Here is a 10,804-nt window from a genome sequence, read left to right as displayed (position 1 = left end):
AAATTATATGAGAAGGATCAGGAAACAAATGACATGGAGATGATGATGCATTAGATTTAAAGAAGACAGGATGCTTGCATGAATTGAAAGTTATGATTAACTATCAATCAATACCTATCAGTGTGTCCTACCTCACAGGATTGTGGAAAGAAAATGAGATATCTGTTACCATGAACCTCTAGAAGAAAGGTAGGATATAAATAAACAAAACTTTCTGAAATCTGCTAAGTGATCAATATTAAACATTTTTCAGTCTGAGATTAGAAATTTGCTTTCCCCCAAAAACCACTAGATAACACTTTGGCACTTACATAGCAGCTTACATATTATCACTCTTTAATATTAAAGTGGTTAGCATAACCTATTCATATTCTCTTATTTTCTTGTTCAAAATATTTTACAAAGTAAAGATAAAATAAAATTTTGTTTCCAAAATATATGTTGAGAAAGGAAAAACCATATTTTAACCTCATGACTTGGTAGCAACACTTGGATGTTAATATGGATAAAAGAGACATTTACAACCTTTGATGTGAGGTTTACATTTTTAAAAATTTAATCCATGGAAAAGCTGGAACCAGATAACATTGCCAACTTTTTAAAAAATACCCATAATTTATTATCTTAAATTTTAACCATGTTTTTCCTGTGCCTGGGGTGTGTTTATGATATTACTAATGAAGTTTCTTCTGGAAGTGTACGATGGATGCTTTAATCTGAACTTTGGGAGAATATTACCATTTGGTGCATATATTTCCTCTCCTTTTTTACCCAAGATAGTCCGAAAAGCCTTATTCTGTGACAGAACTTTATTATAGAATTCCACCCCACCTCTAGCAAAGCTGGGAGAAATGGAGGCTGCTTTTCTGTCTGTCCTATAATCGAATGCCTGACTAACAGTATCATATAATAGACAATAGCCCATCAGCCCAAGTGCCACAACTGCCATGTTATAAATGCTTCGGAATACTACTGGAGCATAATATAAACCCAAGACGTGCTTTACAGTTACTCCAGAAATATAAGACCCAGCAAGACAAATGGGGGCAACAGTTGCACATATTAAAGGCCTATTTTGTTGCAAGTCAATGATCTCTCTTGCAATGGCAAACTTCTGAGCCTCTGGCGAAAGTGTTAAGGCATCCTTCAAAGCCAGTCCCTCTGGGCTTGTCCAGTTCACTTTCTTGCCTCTAAGCTGAACACCTATCTTGGCAATCTGCTGTTCGCCACTGGCTCTATTACTGAAATGATATGGGATGCCCACCACACAACCTTTGGCTCTCCATGGTAGACCAGCGCTTATGGGGTGCAGCGTGCAAGTCTTAATGGCGTCATAACGATCTGCTGACTTCACTTTGACATCACAGAGGATGTTATAGAACAGGTTCTGCAAATCTTCCGAAAGCCCCAATGGCATTCCATGGTCCCAGGCCTGATATATTGATTTGAACAACTCCTTTGAGAAGACGTGGAAAGTCAAGTTGGCACCAAACAATCCAGCACAAGAAATGGACAAAAACGCAGTCCTGTGTTTCTCCATCATAGCGACTGCCTTCCATAGAGAATGAAAGGCCATGTTCAGCTTCCAGCAAGATTCTGTTCAAGGAAGAATATATCTGCACAAAAAGAAAAATCTCAATGAGTAGGTGGAATTACTTTAAATTGATAAGAGAAATAGCACTGTATTCAATAACCAGAATGCAACTGCAGGAATACAGTAACGAAGCACACTTTTTCATGCTGTTACAGCAGCCACATCTTTTTCAACAGCAAAGGGGACATGCACATATGTGCATAAGTAAACATCCTAAAGCAGCTTTTGCAGTAGTTGGAAAATGACATGGCTACAAAAAGGCATGGTCTAAAAGACATGCTTTATAATTGCCTGGAAGCACAGCCTTAATCTCCTGTTTATACTATAATCTTGTACAAGCAGTCTTCGATTTATGACCACAGTTGGGTCCAGAATTTCTGATGCTAAGCCAGGTGGTTATTAAGTGAATTCTGTTCAACTTTACAATCTTTTTAGACACAATTCTTATGCAAATCACTGAATTCATAAGTGAATCACTTGGTCGATAAACAAATCCAATTTCCCCCATTGGTTTTGCTTGTCGCCAGAAGCCAATTAAGGAGTTCACAAATGGTGATCACATAACCCCAGGAAGCTGCAACCATTAAATACACACTGGTTGCCAAGCACCCAAATTCTGATCACAGGACCATAGAGATGCTGCAGCAGTCATAGATAGTCGTAAGTCAATTTTTTCAATGTTGTATCTTCAAACAGTTGCTAAATGAATGATTGTAAATCAATGACTACTTGCATAATGATGATTCAAGACAGGTGTACAAATCAGTCAGGAGTGGGTAATCTTTTGCTTGCATTCACAACTGGAGGACAGATGCTCTTGTATATGCAATTCACAATGAGAGGCAAATTCCAATTCCATGATGACTTGCAAGCACTGTCTGTGTGAAGACAAATGCTGATTGACTGCAATGAAAACAGAGAGCTGAAACACTTTGTGTAGAAGCTGTTCTCTAGGAACAGCAATGAAAGGCAGGCCATTTGCCCCAAAACATGTCTAGTTTGTGCTTATAAAAACAAATTGCAATCACAGAAAGCCAGGAGAAGTACTTCCTTTTCTAGATGCAGTCTACTCTATACTGTATAGATGTAATTATTATTAAAGGAATTTAATATAACTAGAATCAACAGAATACTGAGAAAAAGAATTGGATTCAGATTCCACTTGCCAGTCACATGGTTGTGTTCATAAGAACAATTCCCTGAATTGTCAAGTCTCTCGCTCTCCCTCTTCTCCCACCTCTCTCTCATATACAAATAATTACAATATATTATTCTCAATTTTGCCTTTTTGCTTATCTGTCAGACATTATTCTATTGCATTTGTTGAGTTCTTTCTGTCTTACCATTTTTTCAGCCCTGAGATTTTGGATAGTTTTTAAAATTAAATTGATCATTATGATGAGAGAAAGCAATGTCAATAGGGCAACTGCACTAGAGATCAGTCTTTCTGAATAGCAATGTAGTAAAGTAAATCAATCAATCACAGGATCAATTAGTCAAAGAAGAAGGTCAGAAGAAATACAACTCTTTGGGGCATTGTCACCACAGCAAGGAAGCTACTTCACTTTCTGTTGAAACAGAAAGCAACAATACATTTAAAATAGCATAACAGCCTTTACAGCACTTAATCTATGTTTTTTACAATACTGCAACGGTATATAAAGTATATCAACATCAACTTTCTTTTTGGCTAGAACAGCAATCACATCACAACTCTGGTATATTCCAGATCACATAACTAGTCTGTAGTTCTTAGACTGATTCAAAGATCACCTTATTTAAATAAAGTTTCCACTGAACTGTCGTGGACTTTATTCACATATCACCTTCTTTGGCTTTGCAAGTCACTATACAACTCTTCACTGGAACCAGTGGGGAGCATAAATTATAAAGATTATTATCCTCAGCTCAGTATAGAGCACTGTACCACTATTAAGAACCTTCAGAGCTATAGGGTTTCCTGCCTAAGCAGGGGGTTGGACTAGAAGACCTCCAAGGTCCCTTCCAACTCTTGTTATTCTATTCATTACACATCAAGCTCTTCCTTCTCTAAATATCCGACTTTATATGCAAAACACAGAAAAAGCCTTGCAGTTTGGGCTTATCCCGTCGCCTCCCAATTGGGTTATTTATCGTTTAATCTGAAAACCAAGGCGCCTATGCATAATACACCTCGGTAGACACGGAAAAAACTAGGTTTCTACACCAGCGCGCAACTGAATAGAGAGGAACTGCCCAGAATCCCGCATTTACCGTACTCTTTTCAATAGATTCGGTGCCAGATAGCACAGCGGAAGGAGGGGGGAAAATAAAAACACGTGGAAACCATAAAGCAGGTGAGCTGCCGCAAAAGCCGAGTGCCGCGACGCAGCGAGAGAACGACGTCATCGGAGGTCGGAGTTGCTGTGGCGACGAGGAAGTCTTCCGATTCTAGCGCAAGGTCGCTTCTTGCCCCGAGGCTTAGTTCAGGGCCCTTAATGATGGCCCTTTTAATGACTTCTTGTGGACTTCAACTCCCAGAATTCCTGAGCCAGCAGGAATTCTGGGAGTTGAAGTCCACAAATCATAAAGGAGCCATCATTTCCCAGCTCTGCTCTAGCGGGACCTTAGCGTTGCTTTTGTTTGTTTGTTTGTTTTCCTTTCCCCACTCACAGCTCGTTTTCTGGCTCCTAAGACCGATCCTTCGGAAACTTAAGTGAGGAGTAAGACAGATATACGATTAGTGGTGTCCTTGGTGCTCTCTGAGCTTGCTTGTTTTCTTGCAGACGTTTCGTTACCGTTACTGGTAACATCATCCGTGCTGGTAAGGAGTGCTGTTGCTGATAGCTGATGATGTTACCTAGTTAGGGTAACGAAATGTCTGCAAGAAAAATAAGCAAGCTCAGAGAGCACCAAGGACCCCTCATTTCAATCCTGAGCTACAAATATTCTCCTTTATTGGTACTAGTGGTGTCTTCTGGAGAGAGAAAGAATGGGAGGAAGAAAGAAAAGTGCATCTGCGAATATCATTTAGGACCACTATCGTTTAGAAACCACCTGTTAGATCTGGGCAACGAGAGACAGACTGCGGACACGAAGTGACTTATCAGCTCTTTATTAATAGTAGTAGTGATCCAGCTTGCTCTGTGGTCGGAGGGTTCCCCTTTTATAGGGATCGGGTACGCCCCTCGACCAATCAGAACGATACCTGTTTCCCGCTGTAGCAGCGGACCAGAGAGGAGACTTGCCTCGATATATGCTAATATCTAACACCCCTCCCCTCCTAGACGGAACGTTGCGGTAGGTAACATAGTCTTTTAGGTATGTTGGGGGTTGCCTTACTCGGGAGAAGCGTCGTAGTTCTGGTTGGTCAGAAATGGTTGCAGGATCGGATGCTTTTCCTGTTCCACGTTCTGAAGGTTTCGTGCCCTCGTAGCTGGGGCGTTCCGGAGTCTGCTCGGTTGCGTTGTCTGGGGGTTGCTCTGCTTCGTGCTTGCTTTCTTGTTCCGAGCTCGGTTCGCAGGTGTCGTAGTTTTCTATGATGGGGCTCTCGCGTGGCTGACTTTCTGTAGGCAGGGAAATCTCGTCTTCGTTTCGAAGGTCTGAGTGTGCTAGGCGACCCCGAAGTTGATCGATGTGCCTTTTCCAGTTCCGCCCATCTTCCAGCTCCAGCAGATACGATCGTGGACCCGTGATGCCAATGATCTTTGCCGGCATCCACAATGTTCCCCCTGCATAGTTGTGGGCGTATATGGCATCCCCTATGCTAAAAGACCGAATTTTGCTTGTGGAGTCTGGGGGAGCTGTGGCAGAGTAATTTGGGTGAAGACGGTCCAGGTGAGACCGTAAACGGCGGCCCATGAGTAGTTCAGCGGGGCTCCTACCCATCGTTGCGCTAGGGGTAATATGCTGAATTAAGAGGTAATGGTCAATGCGTGTTTGCCAATCACCTGGACCCATCCTAGCGAGGGCCTCTTTTGCGAATCGCACCATTCTCTCCGCCTGTCCATTTGATGCCGGATGGAATGGCGCGACGAGGGCGTGCCGAATTCCCTGACCTGCTAGATATGTCTCAAATTGCATGGCCGTGAACTGGGGCCCGTTATCGGAGACCAGGAGGTCGGGCAGGCCATGGGTGGCGAAAAGTCGCCGTAGAATCTTAATGACTGCCTCTGCCGTGGTTGAAGTCATTAGGACTACTTTTAGCCATTTTGAGTATGCATCCACAACTATAAGGAAAGTCTGACCTTGGAATGGCCCTGCGAAGTCGATGTGTATTCGCGACCAGGGTGCTTTAGGTTTCTCTCATTCTGTGGCGGGCGCTTCCGGGGGTGCTGGTCTCGATTCCTGGCATGGGTCGCAAGTGGCCACCCACTCCTCTATTTCTTTGTCCATGTTTGGCCACCAAATGTAACTTCTTGCTAACGCCTTCATCCTAACAATCCCCGGATGACCCACATGTAAAGCATCTAATACATTCCTACGTAAAGCATACGGAATAACAACTCGATCCCCCCACAATAAGCAACCTTGTAACACTGAGAGTTCGTCCCGTTTTGACCCAAACACTTTGAATTCCGGGCCCACGTTTCCCTTCGGCCACCCCCTCCAAACCCAAGTTTGAACTTGCTTTATTAAATTGTCTTTAGAGGAGAACCTTGCAACGTCGTATGAAGAAACCGGTCCCGAGTCCAAACAGTCAATGAGCAATACCGGTACTTCTGGAGTGGGGTCTGGCAGAATGTCAGGTAATGGGCAACGGCTGAGTGCGTCTGCGTGTCCGAGAGTGGAGCCCGGTCGATGAATCAATTTGTATGAGTACGCAGCCAGGAAAACAGTCCACCTGGTCATGCGTGGAGAAAGGGAGACCGGAGTGGGGCGGTTTCCCGCCAAAAGTCCCAACAGCGGTTTGTGATCCGTAATCAGTTCAAAATCGCGGTCGTAGAGGTATTCGTGGAAACGTTTTACTCCAGCTACAGCAGCCAGCGCTTCCCTGTCCATTTGGCTGTAATTCCTTTCGGCCGATGAAAGAGTCCTGGAGTAGAAGGCGATGGGTGCTTCCTTTCCATCGGGCATCCTGTGGCTGAGGACTGCTCCAACTCCGAAGGGTGATGCGTCGCAGGTCAATACCAGCGGTATTGGAGTCAGTGGTGAGCAGGCGCTTTACTCCGGCGAAAGCTGCAGCTTCGGATCGTCCCCATTTCCATGGTGCGTTCCTCTGTAGTAAACGGTGTAGTGGCTCAGCAACAGTCGCCTTCTGCCTCAGAAAAACGCTGTAGAAGTTAAGTAGTCCAAGGAAGGCCTGCAACTCGGTCTGATTCCGTGGTGTGGGGGCGTCCTGGATCGCCTTAATTTTCTTTGAAGTGGGGTGTATTCCCTGACCATCGATTCTATAACCCAGGAATTCTACGCTAGGCACGTTAATTTGGCATTTTTCCTTTTTGAGGCGGAGACCTTTTTCTCTGATTCTGGCCAAAACAGTTCTGACTCTTTTATTTAATTGCTCCTCGTTTGCAGCGGACACCAAGATGTCGTCAAAATAGGGGACGACTCCCGGTATCCCTTGCAAAAGTCGTTCCATGACGCTCTGGAACAATCCTGGGGCAATACTCACACCGAATTGTAGCCGGTTGCATTTGAATGCTCCTCTATGCGTCACTATAGTTTGGGCCTCCGCTGTGGCGCTATCAACTGGCAGTTGCTGGTAAGCTTGTGCCATGTCTAATTTAGCAAATACCTTTCCTGGCCCCAACGAGTGCAATAAGTGCTGTACTACAGGCACAGGATATGCGCTCTGTTGTAGCGCGACATTAATAGTGCATTTATAGTCCGCGCAGATGCGGACTGACCCGTCTGGTTTGACTGGGGTCACGATGGGTGTTTCCCAGCGCGCGTGATCCACCGGCTCAAGGATTCCTTGCTCCACTAACTTATCTATTTCCTTATCTATTTTTGGGCGGAGTGCAAAAGGCACTCGTCTCGGTTTAAGTCGGATTGGCACCACTTTGGGGTCTAAATTGAATGATATCGGTTTACCCACATACTTACCAAGACCGGGGCTGAACACATCCTCGAACTCCTTAAAAATCTGTTCAGCGCTGCTGTTTTCCACGGCGTTGATTCCGGTGACTTCTAACCCCAGGGCTTCAAGCCAATCAAGCCCCAGAAGGTTCTGTAATGGCGCGCTGGCGATGGTCACGGGCAGCTGGTCTACGATGTCCTTGAAACGGATCTGGAATGTGCCTTGGCCCACGATGGGGACTTGGTTCCCCTGGTAGTCTCGTAACAGGACGTCTGGAGCGCGTAGTTGGCTCTTTCTGAGGCTAGGGATAGCCTGTTTCATGGATGCCCATGAAATGATCGTCAGGGTTGATCCTGTGTCAACTTCTAGCTCGCAAGGTGAGCCCTCCAAGAGGACTGTGACTCTCAGCCTTTTGGGCCGCTTGGGGCGGACCTGATTTATCGTGGTGAGATACGTTCGCAACTCCTCTCTCTGGGTCAACTCTATCTCACCATCTATATCCTGAAAATACTCTCGTTGAGCGTCTTGATAGAACGCTCTCTCAGCTCTTTGCGTGTAGTCTCTCTGGGGATACGCTCGCTCAGCTCCTTGTGTGTAATCTCTCTGGGAATACGCTCGCTCAGCTCTTTGTGCATTTTCTCTCTGGGTAAACACTTGTGGATTTCTCTCTGGGCGCCCTTTTTGATTTCGCCAAGCCCCTGGGTTGGGCTTCTGTTGGCGGTACATGGGTGGCTGCCGTGAGGCAGGGACTTCGCTCCGGCACACTCGTGCGATGTGCCCAAGTTTGTTGCAGTGTGAACAAACAACGTTCCTGAACCTACAGGTAGACCTGGGGTGATTCCCTCCGCAACTTGCGCAGGGCGGCAAGCGGGATCCGGGTCTCCCCCCAGGCCTCACGTGACTGCTCCGCATCAGGTGACTGTCCTCGAACTCGGGATCCTCGTAGTCGGGGCTAGTGTCCTCGTAGTGCACTCTGGTCTGCCTTGGTGCTGGCTGGTTTACGCTGAAACCTCGTTGTATGGTTACCGATGATTTCTCTGCTGACTCTGACTCTCTTGCTTCGTTTAGCGCTATCTGTAGGGTTAAATTCGGGTTTGCCAACAGCTTCTTTTGTAGTGAAATGTCTCTTAACCCACAGATGAGCTGTGCTAAGATGTGCTCGTCCAGATCCCTGAACTCGCAGTGAGTTGCTGCTTTACGCAGGGCTGCAACATATTGATTGATGGATTCTCCCGCCATCTGGTTCCGCGTGTTGAATTCCTTGCGGCAAACATGGCGGGAAGGTTTTGGCGCGTAATGAGTTTGTAGAGCCTGTTGCAACGCCGTCCACGATACTGCCTGTATTGGAGTAGGCGCGGTGAGGTCTCTGGCCGTGTTGAAGACTTCTTTTCCGCAGTAGCCGAGGAAGATGTTTTTCTTCCGGGCGTCGGTGATCTCCGTGTATTCGTTCGCTTCGAGAAAACACTCGAATCGAATCATGAAGGCTTCCCACTCGTCGTTCGCTGGGTCGAATGGAGCGGGGGGAGTGTGCATCGCCATCTTCTCTTGTTTGAATTTGCCGCGCTGCGGTGACCCGAGATGGCTGCCGGAATTTCTGCCGAATTCCTGGGCTGGATCGAATCCGGAGATTCTGGAGTAGCGTTCTTCGTCCTATCTGCCTCTCGATCCCACCTTCGTCGCCAATGTTAGATCTGGGCAACGAGAGACAGACTGCGGACACGAAGTGACTTATCAGCTCTTTATTAATAGTAGTAGTGATCCAGCTTGCTCTGTGGTCGGAGGGTTCCCCTTTTATAGGGATCGGGTACGCCCCTCGACCAATCAGAACGATACATGTTTCCCGCTGTAGCAGCGGACCAGAGAGGAGACTTGCCTCGATATATGCTAATATCTAACACCACCTCTTAACTGATCCCTGAAAATCCTGCCCTTTGAATCTGTTTCTTATCGGGGATTATCTTTGCACCATCTGTAATCTTCTGCAAACATATTTAATACAACTTGTGCCTTAGAGGCGAGGGAAGCCAAAAGCAGCTGCTAAGTTGGCAGGGAATGTGGCTTGGGGGAAAAATGGCCTGCCCTTGCCTGCTGTGGGCAGCTGTGGAAATGGCCAGATGTCTTGGAGGAGTAAAGGGCTCTTTAAGCACAGAGAGGCTGGAACCAGACTCCCTCCCCGAGAGTCTGATTCTCAGAGGAAGTTCTTGAGGGGAACTTCTCTCAACGTCCTAAGAGAAGTTCCCCTCAGGAGCTCTTGGCAGGCTCATCTGTTTTGTATCCTCACTAGCTATGAGATTAGTGTTTTAAATCAGGAATGGTAGTGATCCAGAGTCCTTGCTGTATTACAGCTAGATGCATGTCATCAAACTCTGGAGTGTGCATGTGTATGTATGTTTCTGCATGCTGCTCATCTGGGAAACAGCTGGTTATTCAGTAAGCCACGCTTGCTGTTAAAACACAAGTTCTGCTGCTGCGTTTTTAAAATATTCAGAAGCAAACAGTGGAATCCACATCTAAGTTTTAATCAAGGCAAAAGCAGCAAGATAAATGTATCCTTTCTCCTCACTTCCTATCCCTTTTAAAGTATTATTTTCAAACATATATCAATATGCGTTAGCATATGCATATACCAGGGGTGGGTTCCTGCCAGTTCTAACCTCTTCTATAGAAGAGGATCTACAAATCTACAGTGCCGTTTAGAACCGGTTCCAGCTCCCCCCGCCCCCCCCGCATATCATCAAGATGAAGAGCGAGAGGAGTAATTATGGGAGTTGAAGTCCACAAGTCTTAAAGCTGTCAAGTTTGAACACCCTTGGGGTTTTTTTTTCTAAAGGGTTAGGGGTGCAAAGGTCTTGTAACTTGACAGCTTTAAGACTTGCGTGCTTCAAATGCCAGAGTTTCTGAGCCAACATTTTGGTTGCTAAGCAAGAGCGTTGTTAAGTGAGTTTCACCACATTTTACAAGCTGGCCACGCCCACCCAGTCAAATGACTGCCAAGCCACTCCCACCCAGTCACATGGCTGGAAAGCCACTCCCACCCAGTCACATGGCTGGAGAGCCACTCCCACAAAGCAGGCCACACCTACAGAAGAGGTTCTAAAAAAATTTGAAACCCACCACTGGCACATATACATAACTGCGCTGCCTGAGTTTATTCACTTTGGCTGAGCCAAAAAATTGCTTTGCTTTAATGTGGTGTTTATATAAACTAA

At 45.8% G+C, this 10,804-nt stretch overlaps 1 protein-coding gene across 4 annotated transcripts; it reads right to left on the bottom strand.

The window, feature by feature from the left end:
- Positions 1 to 441: 441 nt before the first annotated feature.
- On the bottom strand, positions 442 to 4,072 carry TMEM177 (transmembrane protein 177). 4 transcript variants are annotated; one of them, XM_081939149.1, is made up of 2 exons: positions 3,767 to 4,072; positions 442 to 1,616 (listed from the first exon to the last, which is right to left on the bottom strand). In XM_081939149.1, the coding sequence occupies exon 2, from the start codon at positions 1,574 to 1,576 to the stop codon at positions 632 to 634; it is 945 nt and encodes a 314-aa protein (XP_081795275.1). In that variant the 5' UTR covers positions 1,577 to 1,616; positions 3,767 to 4,072; the 3' UTR covers positions 442 to 631. The 4 variants fall into 4 exon arrangements, with proteins under 4 accessions (XP_081795275.1, XP_081795276.1, XP_081795274.1 ...); XM_081939150.1 differs by having other exon boundaries at positions 3,853 to 4,072; XM_081939148.1 differs by having other exon boundaries at positions 3,848 to 4,071.
- Between the last annotated feature and the right edge of the window lie 6,732 nt (positions 4,073 to 10,804).

This window comes from Natrix helvetica (assembly GCF_964273705.1).
Source record: "Natrix helvetica genome assembly, chromosome: 1".
In the NCBI taxonomy this organism is placed as follows: domain Eukaryota; kingdom Metazoa; phylum Chordata; class Lepidosauria; order Squamata; family Natricidae; genus Natrix; species Natrix helvetica.
The sequence above is the reverse complement of the archived record's forward strand: the minus strand, read 5'-3'. Positions and strand labels throughout refer to the sequence as shown.

Coding starts and splice junctions, on each gene's coding strand:
- TMEM177 (XM_081939149.1), bottom strand. CDS start 1,576: ATGGCCTTTCATTCTCTATGGAAGGCAGTCGCTATGATGGAGAAACAC.